Source organism: Andrena cerasifolii, chromosome 2, assembly GCF_050908995.1.
Source record: "Andrena cerasifolii isolate SP2316 chromosome 2, iyAndCera1_principal, whole genome shotgun sequence".
NCBI classification, from domain to species: domain Eukaryota; kingdom Metazoa; phylum Arthropoda; class Insecta; order Hymenoptera; family Andrenidae; genus Andrena; species Andrena cerasifolii.
In genome coordinates this window covers 11091888-11109658 of record NC_135119.1, presented here as the reverse complement: position 1 = coordinate 11109658, position 17771 = coordinate 11091888, and the positions used below count along the sequence as shown (strand labels likewise).

The 17771-nt window shown below is 43.1% G+C and overlaps 2 protein-coding genes across 2 annotated transcripts in view; one reads left to right on the top strand and one right to left on the bottom strand.

The window, feature by feature from the left end:
* LOC143366086 (uncharacterized) overlaps positions 1-7306 on the bottom strand; it is a 42823-nt gene extending 35517 nt beyond the window's left edge. Inside the window, exon 1 of the mRNA XM_076806860.1 lies at positions 6961-7306. Within this exon, the coding sequence (XP_076662975.1) occupies positions 6961-7306 (346 nt within the window). The remainder of the gene's footprint in view (positions 1-6960) is intronic.
* Positions 7307-7450: 144 nt separating this feature from the next.
* Sff (BRSK family serine/threonine-protein kinase sugar-free frosting) overlaps positions 7451-17771 on the top strand; it is a 48940-nt gene continuing 38619 nt past the window's right edge. Inside the window, exon 1 of the mRNA XM_076806862.1 lies at positions 7451-7900. Coding sequence (XP_076662977.1) covers positions 7801-7900 — 100 coding nt within the window. The 5' untranslated portion in view covers positions 7451-7800. The remainder of the gene's footprint in view (positions 7901-17771) is intronic.

The following is a 17771-nucleotide window of genomic DNA, read 5'->3' as shown; positions in this document are numbered from 1 at the left end:
GAATTAAGCAATATTGAAGTCTATAAGAGTAAAAACATGTATTTCTAAAAAGAAACACCACGGAATTCACGCAGTGAAGTGATAGGGGACTATCCGCGCCCACATGCCCTCCTGTTTGCGCATGCGCATCGGAGACCTCACTACTGCTCGGTATACCTAAAGTTCCCCATTGTTGACACGATATCGTTGTGCTGAATCCGCTACTAAATCATTGCTCCGCGAAGTGTTAAGGTTAGCAGGCACCGAGATCCTGTGGGTGGCATGGGATTCGAAGGTAACTAATAGGAGACTACCCTTCGAGTTCCAACGGTTCAGCCGCGAGCAATTAATTGGCTCTCTGCGGTTTGCGCGCTGTCTCGTGCAGCATGAGCCCCCTAATTGCCATAAATACCGAAAAGTCGAGGCTAATAAATCGACGAGCCCGCAAACGCGCGCGCTAAGAACACCGGGAATAAAAATAAATCCCGAATCCTGGATCTGATATATCGCATCCAAGTTCCCGAGGCTTCCATCGCGGAACCGTGAAACATTTGTCTAAGGAAACTTCTTTGCATCTGCAGTAGTTTCCAAGATAGCGCCAGAGGGGTGAAACTACCCTCCGGACTTTCACCCCTTAAACTTGATTTATCGCGGCTGAAAAAGATACGTGTTCCTTGCTTTCCACTGCTCAACAAACTCTGCCTTCCTCCAAGATTCTTCTGCAACTATTTCCATGCCAACACAAAATGGCCACTGCAACATCTTGTATCTCCCTTTTCCCGTATTCAACACCCTTTTCATCCCTTCTCGCTTTTTAACGTAACTCTTTCAAACCAAGTACGCGTCTCATATTGCTGGCACTGTAGGGGCACAGTTTACGACCGCGGAAAACGAGAAATCGGTTCGATTCGATGCCGGTGGATGTCGACTTCGGCCTCGAGGTCGATAAAAATGAGGGCGAAGGAGCGCGATGTGGGGGAGACGGAGATTTAACGCGCTCCTCGGTGCTGTGCGTTTTGAAGCAACTCTATTTAATACTCTGCACAGTTTTCATTGGGGGTGGAGGAAAGTGTAGGGAACGGTGAGGGTGAGAAAGAAGATTCGAAATATTCAAAATTTTAGGGGTTGCAAAGTAGCTTCAAATTTTTTAGCACTCTCGGTTCCTTCACACCACGAAAAGGTATATCAGCTACCCCCCACTACAAACTTCTCAAATTTTTCTCAACACTTCTCAAAAATTTGAAAAATCTAGTATTCAGAGCAACTCACTACTGAACAACGACAGAATTCAGCAAAGAATGATCAATAATTCTACCACCCACCGCAATAAAAAACCACAAAAAAAATGTTCCAAGCCCAGTCCAAAATTTACCACTCCTTAAATTTTCATTATAGGCTCAGATACAAAAGTTAGAAGAACGCCTAATAAATTAATCCTTCTAACGTCTGGATAAAAACTCAAATCGTTCGGACCAATTTTAAAAAAGTTATTCCATGTTAAAGGGTGCCCCGATACTTTTCTCCCCCGCTGCAAAGTCACTGCACCAGAAAATCGAAACAATCCCACACAAGCACCTATCAACAATTATTGCAGAAATTAAAAATAACGAGTGGAAGATTATGTAATATAAAAAGGGGGTGGAAAGAAGGGAGGTTGTCAGTCGGTCAGGCACAGCTCGTAAGAAGCCATCCCCCAGGAGCTTTCCGGTGTCAGACGCTTCCTGTGTTCCTATCTGCCTCTATATACCTATCGATCCTCTCTCTGCACCCTCCCCTTTGTGCCATCCGACTGTCGTCCCTCTCTCCCCCGGCCCTCGCCGATCCCCTCAGGACCCGATCTATATTGCATTCGTACCCCCGTAGGTGTCCTCGCCGCTGGCTCGCGCTATAACGCTCGGGGTAATTTTCCTTGCATATTTATACGCACGTCTCATCGAGAAAAGTGCCCTCCGTTAAATGCTCCCTCCCCTCCGCGCTGCACACCCCTCTTCCTCCTTCCCTCTCGAGCCGCTCGGGGTTAACTGGGTTTAATAGATTCCCGTTTGCTGGAATTTCGACGCTTAACAACTGAGCGTCTCGCTTCTTCGCGACCGGGGGACGGTTCCCAGCGAAAGCCTCGCGATCCGTGGCTGCAACCCCATTCGAGCACCTCGTGATATCGTCTTTTTTTTTTAGGAAGAAAGGGTTTTATAGCTTGGAGAGGTGAATCCAGGGCGAAGTGGAAGGTTTTTTAGTGACGTTTCAATTCTTCAGGGTAGATATAGGTACTGGGTTTCCTCTTTGGGTATTTGAAGGGGGTGGTCGTCATTGACTCGAGGCGAATAAAGAGTATTCATCTAATCCCTTGCCGAGGGATCCAGAGAGCTGGGGCTGGAGTAATAATTCTTTCTTTCGCCAGGAGGTATTGTGAATAATAAAAAGATAAGAAAGGAACATTAATGCTTGTAAGAAAATAGTAGAGACAGAGATTAGGTAACATAGGGTAAGTACGGGACATTTGGCTCATTTGACATAAAATGGTTGTTATATACAGGAGAGAAAGTACAGGAAAGACACCCTGTATATGTCGACTGTCGCTACCGCTATCATTTACTCGTCGCCGGGCTATTCCAACCTAACCTGAAACTTATTTCATTAATATCTCATCACGCCTGCAATATTTCCTAAATTTAAAGGCATTTTTCTTATGCAAACCGCATATAAGCTTTCGAATAAGACCAATTTCAATAAAATCGGTCCGCGCATAACCGAGATATCGTAATATCGTCTCATGGATCTGTCAAAAACGGTCCGAAAAAATTGTTCTTTTCCTTCGTCTTCTTCAGGAAATTTTTCGTCAAACATAATACGTACACGTATATGCGTATCGCTATTTTCACTATGCAATCTACTCCAAATTTTGACAGCTTACCGTCAAGTTATAACCATGTTATAAACGTGTTTTTACAAATACATACATAAATGAATTTCTTTTTAATTTAAATGAAAATATTTATTTGTATTTATCATTACCTTTATGTATGTGCAGCTCATTTTGATTTCACATATTTTTTTATTGTATGATTATTATTATCTTCTATTTTTTGTGATTTATTTGATTTCATGTACTTGGAGTAATTTTTTTACTTTTCTCAAGTTTTTTTATGAATTATACCTTACACTTATTCATTTTAAATAATATTCTGTGCACTACTGCTTAATAGCAGGGGCGAAATATAGCCTCCAGTTTCCTTTTGCAGCGTATATATTCAGAAGAACATAGAAAAGAACGAAATAAGGTTATACACTCAATTATTTGGCTTGTACTCTTATATATACATAGAGTCTGAAATTTAGCGACTGGGCCATCTCTACTGCCGGCTCACCCGGAAAAGTAGATTGCAAAAACCTGATCCGGCTGTTAGCTGTTATTCACCTAACCACTTAATACTACCAGTAAAACATGTATAGGGAAATAGATGTATGTAGATAGCCCAACAACGTAATCGCGAGAGGGGACTAAAGAAATCGATAGTGTCGTAGAAGAATACTGAAAAGGAATTTCATCATTAACGCTAGAACTACTGACAATTAATGCATACCAATTTCTACCAGACCAGTCCAAATGACTGGTTATTTATAAAATTCGCCATGCAGGGAAAATAAACCTTTATTCATACTCTTTTAATTTCTATATTGTTAAAAAATATATAGACAATATTATACTGCATATTTATACCACTTAGAAATAAACTGTTTCCATACTCAAAAATGGTGAATTTATTATTAGTAAAGGCAGCTCTTGCAAATGAGGATAGCGACCTTTTTGCATGTACATTTCCTGCAAACATATTTCCCGCATCGATCGCAAGTATTATTGCATTTATTATCTCTCCAATATCCAATTTCACCCCATTTACGTTTATTCGAATTTTGTGTCGCATTTGCCGACATTCTATCTACCGAAAAAAAAATGTCACAATGCGTAGTTGCGGTATATCTAGGCATAGTGTATATGTAACTTTGAAAAGGGTATGGGAGAGGGGAAGAGAAATTAATAAATTTAATTCATTATATATTGCAACCAAAATTATGAAAAATTTCTGAACTGCAAAGTCATAAATTCGAGTAATTTTCAAATGAAAATGTAAAACCAGTCGCTTCGACTGGGTCGGTAGTTCTAGTGTTATACTTCAAATTGCACCACACCTAGTAAAGTAAACAAACGAATTAGCCCCCATCTTTCGCTTCGAGGGGGATGAAACCACCCCTGACTCGCCCAAGCAGCAAGGATTTCGCGCAAGGGCACGCACCTGTCTGGAAATTTGAGCGAGGCTAGCGACGCTGGCACATTCTCGCTCGTCAATAATTAACCCCCCCTACCTAAATGATTAATCAGGCTGGCCAAGCTGCCTGACTTGACCTGTCTGATTCCATCCTGAATAATTCATCGCGCACGGCGTAACATCGGAGGTAGGTTCGATCACGACGCGCTCCAGCTACTGCGGCTCGAATTCACGCGCTAAAATTAGGGAGTTCGTTTATTATGAGAGAGCTCGAGACAAACGGCGGATCGATTCGCGTCGCACGCACGGAAAATTAATTCATTCCCGGTTTGGACGGGCAAAGTGATTTTCAAATTTCTGGCGAGCAGAAGATGACAATTTATCCTTCCCGCCAGTGGAAATCAATTTTAACGGGAGCACGCCCCTGCGAGGAACTTCGCCCTGTTGTGGATGCTTTTACGAGGGCGTAAACAGTTTTCTCTGGGAAGCGGGGGGTGGTCGATTAAATGCAGTGTTGAAAGTATAATGGTCTCGAAAATAGGTATCGTTTTAGTAGCTACGATCTACATAATCGGTTATTAGGTATTCGTAATGGGGTAGGTGGATTATTGGAGGCACTATTTGAACGGTGAACGAATGTTAATTAGATTTAGTGATAATTGGAGGGGTTAGGTTTTGGTTTGTATTGTTTGCGGTGGCTTGGAGGAGAGTTTTGGAGTTTGCTTGGGGATAGTATAGTGTGAAATGTGAAGATACTAAAGATTGTAGGATTTGAAAAAATTTATTCAGGTTTGAAGGAGAATTTTGGAGTTTGCTCATAAATCGATAGGGGATAGTATAGTGTGCAGATTGTACGATTTCAAAAAATTTAAAGTTTCAAGGAAAATTTTGGAAGCTGTTGGTAAATTGATGGGAGCTACTATAATAGATTGATGTAGGATTTGCAAAAAATTATTTAGGTGTGAAGAAGAATTTTGGAGTTTGTTCGTAAATCCATAGGGGATGGTACAATATAGTGTGTAGATTGTAGGATTTCCAAATATTTCTGTATCTTTGAAGGGAAATTTGTGAATTCTGTAAGAGTGTACAAACGTTAGCAATTATTTTTTAGGGGAAGGTAGAATAATTCTAGGACACAATGGCATCTCCACTTACGTGCAAGAATGAGTGTTCTGTGGATCCACCCCCTCAAATCCTTTTGGTCGCAGTAATGGAATTTCAACGAAGATCATTTTTTGAAGTGTCCAATGACACGTGTCCATTATTTCCCCTGTCAGTCGGTGAAATTGTTTGAGGATCGTTGGGAGATTTGTAGATTCTAGTGGACAGGGGTAGGTCAAGTTGCTGCAAGTGGGAGGGTTGCGAGATTCTGCTTGCGCGTGCGCATATGAAACCTCACTACTCCTCGGTACATTTGCATATACACCTACAAACACTATTTCCTAATGAAAATCCGAAATATAATCGATCGATTATTGCGAACGATTCCCAGCTTTCTACTCGATTTTTGCCGACCTTCGTTTTCTTAACCACCCGCTTGAGGACCTCGTCTGAAACGAGTCTTAGAGGGAAGATTCACTGCCTAAGAGGATCGGCGATCGATCCCGAAATCTCACTCGCGCTCCTTTTTTTCACCCTAGACACGAACCACGAACACTACCCTGGTACCGACGAGAACACACCGAGCCAACCCCTACCACCTACGACAAACCGAGGGAGCCGCGTCTCCCCTAGCTATCATCCGCAGTGATGGGTTTGACCGCTCGATCGCTGGATCACACGGTTTACTGCAGAACAAAGTGAGGTTAAACGCGAAGTACCTTCCTTGAGGGTCGTTAAAGAAATTTGGAAAATAATCAGCATCTATTTTAACACTTATTATACAGCACCTATAATTCTCAATTTACACGCCCGTCTCTGTTCTAAAATTTTTAAGTTTCTTTAGGAAATGATAAGTAGTTACTGAAATCTGACTGTTTCCAATGTGAATTGGAGCTTGGAAGCTCCCAAACTTTCCTGACTTTTAATGATTCAAATAGCAACTTTTAATAAACAAATAATAAATAAAAACCTAAATAAGAATTTTTGAATAAATGAGAATCACTGAGAAGGAACCTAGAATATAGTGAAATCACGAAATTTACCAGTGACAGCGACCAAGGGTCGTCGACAGTATTGAAAACTTTATTTGTTCGTGGACTCGAATGGACTCGAGCCCCTCACTACGCGCCACGGTTTCAGCCTCCACCGAGTCGGCTAAGTCGGGGGAGGCGTCCGCAGGGGTGGCGGCGGATGTGAAGATGCGCGCGCTGCCTACCCCCTCTGTGTTCTGTCGTGTAACACGTAATCGAACTGGGAGCGCCGCGGTTCGTCGTCAGCTCCGTCATCCGCGAACGACAAGGGCTGAAATCCTTGGCGAAACGAACGAACGGAGCGAGGGTTGAAACCGAAACCCTCGCGGAAAAAAGGAAACCTCGCCACTCCGGCTGCCCGCGAGCCGTCCATCGAGCCAACGAGACCCGGGGAACGTCCAACCGTGCCGTACCGGATACAGTGACATGTCGGTGGTGGTGCACGAGTGCGCGTAGGGTGGAGGTGCTCGGGAAGGGTCTCGCTTCATTCCTCCTCGCCTATCCTCGTACCGTCGCGGGCACACGGGAGGAACGCGAGCAGTGCCAGCGAATAACAGTGTTCCACGAAGTTCCACGAAGTTCACCGCTGCGAGCAGGAAGCCAGTGGTGCGGGCCTCTAGTGTCCCGGAGGCTGGAGGAGCGCGGAGCAGACTGAGCAGCCAGCAGACTCCGTTCCGCGGAACGTCGATCCTCGCGAAGGTGGTGCAGGTGACTCGGAGGGGCCGCGGGTGCTCGTGCAGCTCGCAATGGCGTCGAGCTGGCCTCCGCGGAGGAGCAGCTCCATTTCCGCCGGTCGGGCAACGTGAGCTGCGCCCCCCACCCCAACGTCCAATGCCACTCGAACCTCGTGTATCGAACCCGAGCCGTCCCCGTCTGATCCGACAGGCACCGGGCACCTGGCCCCTCCGCCGCTCTTAGACACCGGGGCATAGACCGCGGAGCCCTACTCCCCCGCTTGCCGTCGCTGCCGCGGCGGCCACCATGACAAGGATCCGCGGGAGGCAGCCGCGGAGGACGAGGGACAGGTCGCGCGAGTGACACGGGCGGTGTGCATGTGCGACGTGGGCGCGCCGAAGGGAAGCTGGCACGAGGTCTGGACGGCGGCGGTGCTCGTCGTGTGTCGTCGGATGGGGACGCGGGGCCCGGACCTGCCTTCGACGGTGATCGCCCCACCAACGGGCAGCGGCGCCAGCGGGCCCGGTAGGCGGGGACCGGGAGTCACGGACCACCGTTGCGACGCGCAGTAGTGGGACTGAGAGTGGACGCGGTAAGGAGCCTGGTGGGGGATCGAGGGTCTGGGGACAGCAGCGGGTGGGTCTTTCGGGGGCCGTGGACGGAAGGAAGGTGGCCCGGAGTTACCGGCTAGCCTGTCCCTGTAGAGCAATCCCAGCAACCTGGCGGACCAGGAGGAAGGTGGCTCGGCGATGCAGGGCAAGGAGAGCCCCGTCGGGTCCAACACCCAGGAGACCCACCAGTATGTCGGACCCTATCGGCTGGAGAAGACCTTGGGAAAGGGGCAGACCGGTGCGTGCAGACGTTTTTAATCAATCCTGGATTATGCCGGAGGTATTGGTTCCGGTGCATATGAAATTGCCGATCGTGGATGGCGTCCGAGTTGCGTACTTTGTTGCTGGCGATGAACTGTGGCTAGAGGAATGTCACGGGCATAGAGAATTATTAGTGGATAAATATTGTATGGCCACTTTTAACGGTTCTGAGAACTCGTTTAACTCTTGGTGATCGCACAGGGTGTATGTCACTCCAGGTAATTTTCGAGTTCGAATGTCGCGTTTTTATGAATTCAAATGAATTTAGACGCTGATATTAGAATTTAAAAATTGGGCGAATTTTAACAAATAGTTGCTTCTTTCCACAACTATTTTTTCAACTACAAATTTCATCACGTCAAAATTTACATTCATAGAAAAATACTATTAGAGGATGATTGTATGAGTATTAATTGTCACTCAAAAGTTAAAAGATTCAAAAATACGGAAATGGTAACTGGAAAGTGACGCTGGAGTGCAGTGAACCCCGTGTAACCAATTTGTGATTACAAGAAGGTGTGACCACGGAGGGTTAAACTCGCAATGGCACTTTTGTAATATTATTTTCGACGAATTTATGAAGTAGATATAAATGTAATATTTAACTTTATACAGCACGAAGAAAAAGTCGGGAACTATTTGTTGCATATGAAAACTGAAATTTCACAAAAAGTGGTCATACAATATTTGTGCACTCAACCATCAATATATAAAATCCAAATACCACTGGCTGCCTGACTGACTCTCTCACTGACACATCACGATATCTCTGGGACCACAGATCCTATGACCTTGAAATTTGGTAGGTAGGTTCCTCATAGCCCTTAGGTGCTCGCTAAGAAATCTTTTTAAAAACTCCCTCCCTCTTCACCGAAAGAAGATATATAACCCTGGCAACGCCGGGTACTTTAAGCTAGTACGAAATAAATGAGGCTGTTGGGAAGCAAGAAATATTCTCATTCAAACTTCTCTAGACGAAATGGCAACTTCATATGCGCTAAGCTAATATTGACTTTGCTCGCTACTCGCTGACGAGTTTACTGTGAAATTTGCCCAGTGTAATCGATGGAGATAGTAAATTCGATAGCGAGTAATTACGGCGAGCTGGAGTCGAGGACCCCGCTACTTTACTCGCTGCTCGCTGGCGAGGTCACTTGCGGCTATCAAAACTCTGAAGGGGTGAAATCAGCCCTTAATGTTATCGCGTGCGATGTTAACGGTGCGAGATAGAATAAAACGTTGAATATAAAAATTAATCAGATTGTTATGCTCTATCACTCTACCAAAAAAAAACAATAAATTTACATTTAAAAAAAACGTCACAAGTTTAGGGGCTAATTTCATCCCTTCAGAGTGAGTTTCTGCAATAAAGAAGTTGCTCCTTGCATATTCCGATATGCTCTATATTCACATAAAGTTACATTTAAAGAAGAATTTTCGAATTGGGGACGTATCCTTATAAGTGTAATCGAAGAAATTGCGGGATGGTTGCACTTAGGTTCTGGGATGTGGGACACTCATCTCCTGGTATTGTTTGTACTGCAACATGTATAGGATATTGTTTAGGTTGTAGAACAAATGGGGTGGGTAGTGAATGTCTCTCGATACTGTGAAATTTTCATGGGAAGGAGTGTGAAAGTTGGATGAGCACGTAGGTTGCATTGTTCATGAGATAGAGGGGGCTGGAGAAAGGGTTCGAAATGGTCAGTGGCTTGACGTCACTAAAGGTTTAGTGATTTGAAAGCTACGGTGGTCAAGGTTGGAGTTAGCTAATTTAAATTTTGGTCTGTTAGTCTACAATATTTGTTGTCGATTTACTCCATTCGAGTACCACTTAAACCCCTCGCTACATTTCCACCCTCGCCTATAACACAAACTACAAAAATGGTATTCTTCTGTATATAAATCAATCTTACACTCAACTGAAATTTAACTTGCAATCAGCTGCGCTTGTACTTAGCTCATCCATGAGAGCCCAGAAAGTATCATAATTCCAACTCAAAGTGTCTAGCAGAGTGAGCATAGGGAAAATGGTCCCAGCCCCAATTTTAGTATTTATATATACCAAATAATGCTCTTTGCCTACAAATCCACTGAGAGAAATTTCGAATCTCTGCCCCCTCTCGTTAGGGTGCTTTGGGAGTAACAACCCTAAACTTTACCATTTTCTTTCTGAACATCTACTTAAGATATTTGAATGATTTAAGAAGCACGTAAAATGTACTTTTTAGCTCTGCTACATATATCTTTTTCAAAATTACCCGGCTAGACCCTTTGAATTCCCCACAATCTTGTTTAAAGTCACAAAATAATATTATGAGCGTAAGTCAGCTTCTAGTAATATTTTCATTTCATCCAGTATTCGATTCACCCGTGACACGCTCTTTGGTACAAAATTACAAGATCGTATCCCTGAAAATAGGTAAATCGAGCTGCAATCTTGCGCAACGCTCTTTGGAAACACGATGACAAACGTCTCCCATTTATGTACACCCTTTTCAACGAGGATTTCCTCAGGGCCCATTGAAAATCGAAAAGCCTCGTGCCTCATTGTCGTCCATCGAATTGCTTCTTACCTTCAACGTCCAAAGATCCGAGCACAATGCGGCCCAATCGAGGCTGGCGACACTGAATTACGTGCTGTCGTTTGGAACACGTAAGGATCGACACGCAAACGCATCGAATCGACGCTAACGATTTCGTTGAAAATTATTGGTGGGCCAGTTTGGTGATTGTACCTTGAAGTGGGCTTCATTCGAATTTGTATCGCATCGTTTGCAGTGTAATCGAAAGATTAAAGTATACAGTTGAAGGAATGTTAAATTTTTTTATTTTCTGTTTTTACTTGAACGTGGAATAATGGTTGTTAGTTTCCAAGGGGTTATTTATTACTTAGGAAATCATTCTGATAATTATGACTTTCAATAAGAAAGTGAAACGATTGTACGTAACACTTTTGGCTAATTAATAGTGAACGGAATTAATTAGGGTATTTTCGTTGAAATTTCTTACCTTTTGTTAAAGTGGCGTAAGTGCACTAAGCTCTATATTAATGGAAACGAGTAAAAACATGAGCAAATGAGGGTATGCAATTAAAGCGCGCAATTAAGAAAGTTTAAAGCACAGTCTGTCAGTTTCTTTTGCACCCTTAACTCGACAATGGATTGCACGCTTAATTTAACGCGTAATTGGCTAATTTAATGCTTCTGAACACGAATTTTAATTGTTAAGAGTACAACTTAGCACGACGTCCCGGAAAGTCTGTATTTGCAACGAGGCAATAATTAATTATTCTCTTTAATTGTGAACATACTTTCATCTGTTCCACTGTACAATTAAGAAAGGGGAGCAACGATTCTCATGGAACCCTGTTATTTGTCGCTTTTCACAAAATCATCGATTGCCAAGTCTTCGATTGTGTCAATTCAATTGCATTGGAGGACAGCTAGAGGGTGTGAAAAAAGTAGTGAACCTAACTCAACCCACCTGTATCGATTGACACATATACAAAGAACCTTATTCTCTCCTAAAAGAAGAACATAAAGCAAACAAACCGTCTCCACGTACCAAATCGTCAAAGTTTTCCTCAATAACCATGCTCCTTCGCGTCTACCTCTCCCCTCCAAGCGCTTCAACAGGATTCAGAGTGGGGGCAGCGCTCCGCCTCCAGAGGCAACCCAGCGCGCTCTAATTGGACGAAACTTTAACCACCTTTTCTTATCCCCTCGTCAAGCGCAATATACAGAAATAAAGAAAAAAAATTAAATCTCCAATTTCAAGGTCTAGACTCTAGACCAGTGATTCTCAACTTCTGGGTCGCGAAGTGATTTCAGGGGGGTCGCCACGTTTTTTTCTCTTTAATATTATTAAGTTAGAATTATATCCTGAAATACCTATTTTTAATGTTTTTTTTTGTTGTTAATATTATTAAGTTAGAACAATATTTTGAATTACCTATTTTTAATGTGTTTTCTTTACCTTATTAAATTTACTTTACCTTATGGGAGGGGGTCGCGGGTTATTTGAATATTATAAAAGGGAATCACGACGCAAAGAAGGGTGGGAAACACTGTTCTACCCGAACTTCACGATGGACATTTCACACATCCACCTGCAAACACAGTGACCACCTTTAGTTTCCCCGCGGAATGCAGGCGCAAAGTAGTCACGAGGTGTTATCGCGCGGTTGAAAGGTGGTCCAGGGCAGGGGAAGAGTGTCATGGAACCGAGTCAACCCCCTCGTCTTCTGTTTTCCTTTTCTACGCGCCCGTTTCGAGGCGCTACCCCCCGCAGAGGGACAGAAACGCGAAGAAGCAGTCCAACGAAGAATGGGCCTTTCATCCGTGCGTACACGGTTTTCCGCGCTTCAGGACCGCGGCTGTTCCCGTGAGCGCGGACAAAGCGCGGCCGGGACAATCGCCGAGGTCTGCGCGCGACACAGTAACGGGGTGCGACGATTAAACGAGCTCCGCGACAAGCTGGACGACGTTCCTTTTCTTCCGCGTTTCCCGCCGACAGGGGAATAGTCTTTTTGGGCTGATAGTTGTGTTTCCCCTCTTAGTACACGGACGTATAACAAGGGAATTCAATTTCGGTGTGCGAGCGCGGGTTCTTCTTCTCGAGGAACCGCGACAAGTTTAACTCGAATCGATTGTGAATCCTCCTTGCTCTCGTCAGAGTCGGGGTTGTATGGAACAAACAGTTTTCGTTCTCGAGCCCAGGGAGTTGCGTACGGAATTCTGTTGCTGGCTGTCCTGCTGTTTCATGGGAACTCGTTCCACGCCGCGTCGTCCATTAATCTCCTGGCGAGACCCCTGTTTCACGGCCGGAATTGCGCGGAGCACTGCGGGCAGATAATGAAATCGCGAGTCCCACTGCGACGCGCAAGTACGAATGGCTGCATGCACGTACTTCGCTGCGAAGCAAATAGGCAATTCCTGCTATATAGGAAGGCTTGGTAGAAAATTCATTTTGACTTTTAAATTGCTGCCTTCGTTTGTAATGTACTGTAGAAATAGGTTTCGTAATTCCTGTGTTCGATAGCCACGGAAAAAATGGAACCTCGGTTCGATGGGACTCGAACCCGCGATCTCGCGGATCCTCTGATTACTGGTCAGTCGCCTAACCAACTCCACCAAAGTCCACCGTCCGAGGTGTCTTATTCCGGATTCCTTTTTACATATAGGAGTTTCTGATCACACAGTACTGTTCCCGTTTAGCAGATGAAAAGTTTAGAAGGGACTATGTTTCTCGAAGGACCGTTTTCTTATAAAAGATTGTTAAAGTCAGAGCTGGATTAAGATCTTATGGGCCTGGGGCTATCAAACCTTCGAAGTTAAAAAAAAATTGTCACCCAAGTACGTAAATCTTTAAAAATATAAATTTATTCTAACTAAAATTAAAAAACATTTAATCGTACCGAAAAATAATGATTTACAAATAAATAATATTAAAAGACAAACATCGAGAAGATGTTTGAAAGTAAACTTTTAGTGTAATTTCTAATTATTTCGAAAGGAAAGCGGTAAGTAAAATCTGATTCAATTATTTTTTTCCCATTAATTACCTCTCTTGATCCAGCCTTGGTTAAAGTTTCAGCCAATTGCTTTGCGCAGAGGTGCTGCTGTGGGCGGGGCGTTTCTACAGCTCCGCCTACTCTCCCTGCGCGTGGAGGGGGAAGCAAATTGCAGAAAAGCCTCGACTCGAATTTAAATTTTCTTATAAGTCGGAAGTTTGATTATAGTACTTTATGTGAAAAGGATTCATTCGCAATATATAGTTCTATATGTACTCTTCATCCTTTTGTTATTAAGTAGATTACATAAAAATTTTAACCTCCCTTTCAACAATTTGTTTGCCGTTTCTTGTGTGCCAGAGAACATCCACTGACAGGCAAGTAGATTGATTGAGAAGCGTGGCTGTTACTTATTGCACACCCCGTAGGTGGGACCCGCGCAAAATCGATGAACGTTCGTGAAGGAAAAGTTCAGCGACTACGGTGCGGCGCGTAAGAAGTGTTCAATTCTGGACACACGCGCTCGAAGATGCAAGAATTGGCACGCAGGGCGTGACGCGACGAATCGATAAGATCGAACGCTATGCGGCGATATTGCCTCGGGTGCATCGTAAATGCTGTTTCGCTCCAATCGAACTTCTCAAGACGCATACATTTCGCACTTTTCACGTTCCTCGTTTAATCTACTTCCACGTTTTCACAATCGTTTTAACCAATTGAATTAATTTTATTATTCCAATTTAAACTTCAAAAACCCTTCAATCGCATTCGTTCCACAAATTCATAAATTTGGGGCAATTAGTTTTCAAACAAATGAAATTGCTAACAAATGAAATTTGAATGCAACAAATTAAAATGGCGAATAATAAACAGAGATCAGTTCACAAATTATCTTTCCAGCTCGTTACCCAAATTTCGTTTTTACTTAAAATTGTATAATTCCGAAGGCAAAATAGCTGCTTTTTAAAAATGTTAAACAGAAGCAAGCTACCTAATCAAATTCTGAAAAAAATATCATTCTTGGCAGGCAGAAAATATTTTTCAGATACTACGCGGTGTGATTTCGTCGCCGCAGCATATTCGATGCAGAAATTGAAAGAACAGCGTTTCCAAGGCGCTGTAAGGGCACACCAGCCACCCAATTTCGAGGGTCGAGGGTAAAAATCGAATTCACCCCGGCCGGGGTAGGAAATAAGGGCTTCCGGGGTTTGAATATTTGATGCATTCGATCCCCGATTGAAAGGAACACCGCGTAAACAAACGCTCGCCTCGTTCCAAGATTAATCCCGCCGCTATCCTCAGATGGAGCTCGAGCCTCCCTGAAGCATTCCGGCTATAATAATCAGGAATCTCGATTTAAACGGGGGCTAAATACGGCCTCGTGAAAATACAACGAGACGGTTGGTTAAAGTTTCATCGAATCCCAGCAGACACTTGTTGCCAGCGCGAGGTCTTCGAAAGTAGGCTTCTTTGCGCGAATTATTCATCGAATTAGATACTAGCTTCCACTCCATTGAACATCCTGATTGATAATGCTCTTATAGAGACTGGGACTCGCAGCTGCCGCAGCTTGGAAGTGGAGAGCAAATTTATTGAAACTTTTCTGCGACACTCTTCTGCAAATACTTATACAGGGTGGGCCATATAAAGTGCTACGAACTGCTTTCTTTGTAACCACTGCAAAAATCAACTCCGATTTTTTTACATTAAATGGGATGGTGGGGATTTACTAATCATTTAGGGCGCAGTAAATTCTTCTGGGGAATTTCTAGGGGTCAAAGGAGACTCTCCTCATTTTTTGTTTTTTAATGGAACGATATATTCATTTTTTTAGTTGCATAGCTCTTATTTAACTTAATAACGATTACTTTAAACTTTCTGTTTGTTACTGTATTATACATATGCTCTATTATACGCTATTATACTCTACTATACGTATTATACTGTAGTTCTGGTATACCTAGTGTTGGCTAGAACCGTGATTTGTGAATCACTGGTGATTCGATCACGTTGATTCCTAATCACAGTGATTTTTCACAGTGATCCGTGATTTTCGTGATCACTTCTGATTGGTGCAGGCGGAACAGTGACTCACGATTTTCGTGATCTGATTGGTGGAAAGCATAACTGCTCTTTGCGCGCGCCACATAACCTCAATTTCTAATTTCTCCTGAAACATTCTCAAGTCCTCACTGTGCTTATAGAATTTCAGTTGTATATATCGAACCAATGTAATCCTTCTTGATCCATTTAAATTAACGAATATCTCTTCAGTTTAGTTAAAAAGTGTAATGCATATGTGAAGACTTTAGCCAATCAAATCAGTGCGTGCACGCATTGGCTATTTATGAATGTAAATACTAGGTATATAATCGCTGAATTAGCACGCTTTGTCTGCAACACTAACTATACTTAAGTATTTTATAAAAAGTAATTCACTCAAGATCAAGAATTACGATGACAGTAAACAATTCGCTCAAGTTAAAAAAATCATGATCACTGTGATAAATCACTGTTAGTGATTTTGCACTCCATCCCTAGGTGTGCCATATTACAAAATTTCAAAATAGGAGTTTGCTCCTCGGCTCTTCGGTTACTTTCAGCTCCTGAATATACATAAACGGTATTAGAAGGAGCACATTTTCAAAATTAGTAGAGAATCTAGTGCTGCTTTTGGACAAGTGTATGCAGTGGTGGGTGGGAAGAAGTTTGAAAACTGATCACGGACAAAAGTACCCCTATTCATTAAATGGAGGGTTCTTCGAATTATGCTAGTTGAGCTGACCCAATACTTAGCATCCAGTGCTAATAACAGCTGCCCACATGCACCCATAAAATTGCAATAAAATTGTAATTCCCAAGCATCCCTTTTACCACCACTATCTGCGAATCTTTTGCCACCGCCGCTGAATCTCCTATCGCTACACGCGAATCTTAATTCACTATGTCGTAAAACCGAAGCTCATAAATCGCCCCACATTTCTGTGACTACCCTGTGCATATGTAGAGCAGCGAAGCCACACTCCGACGACGATCCCACATCTGTCAAGGTGCTCCTCGATACTAATTCGATGAATCCATGTCAAACCACCAAAGCCTCTCCACTTGTCGCGAGGAGACTGAATTTTTGGCCGGCTCTGGGCGAAGAGGGGCGAATGAAAGTGGAGGTGGGATAGCGCGACTATTATCAGGGATCGAAGAGTGGCGCGACGAGAGCACGAGCGACGCTTCAATTAGTTTAATTAGCGGGGCCTGGGAGCGACGTTGCCTCGTGGCGGGGAAAAATTAATCAAAAAAAAAAAAAGTTGCGCTCAGTTTCTGTTGCACTTTTTTCCCCGTCAGCCCTCGCCGGCGGAATTGGATTCGTTTTATTCGATTTGCTCGCGATACGAACGGGATTGATCCAATGCCACGTTCTGATTTTAAGTTATATAATATTTGCAGCTGCACACGTAATGTTTGGTGACCGAATGGTGGTGGGAATGTGGGTGGAGATTTAGGCTGATTGGGTGTTTAATTGGAGGGGATGGTGAAGTCACAGCAGCGATTGTAATTGGGTAAAGTTGTATTGAATATGGATAGAGGAAAGATTCGAGGAGGAAAGTTCACTTCGCTGTGAAATGGGGGAAACTTTCTGTTTTCCAAGTGGTGATTATATTCATTTCAAATTATTAATTTAAAAAATAGAAACATCCTATCTACCAGGTCACGGGGTACAAAAGTGTTACTTAGATTTGGTCCAAAAATTCCAGAGAATATAGTTACCAAAAATCCCTATCCCCAAATTCAAAGTAATCTTGATACTAATTCACAAGATTACATACAAGTAGAATAAAGACACAAGAATGCTTCACTCAATCTCAATTTAAAACACCAGAAATTTCCCATTTCCAATTTTCACCTTTCTCATCTCCCATTTCCCACGTTTGCACATTTCCCTAGTTTCCCTCGTTTCTCGTTTCCCATTTCCCATTTCCCAATTTTCCATTTCCCAATTTTCTATTTCCCAATTTTCCGTTTCTCAATTTTCCATTTCTCAATTTTCCATTTCCCAATTTTCCATTTCCCAATTTTCCATTTCCTAATTTTTCATTTCCCAATTTCCCATTTCTCAATTTCCCATTTTCTAATTTCCCATTTCCCAATTTCCCATTTCCCATTTCCCAATTTCCCATTTCCCAATTTCCCATTTCCCAATTTCCCATTTCCCAATTTCCCATTTCCCAATTTCCCATTTCCCAATTTCCCATTTCCCAATTTTCCCATTTTCCACCTTTCCCCTTTCCCTACCAGCTATAATTAATAAAAAAAACTGCTCAGAATAGCTTGGAAC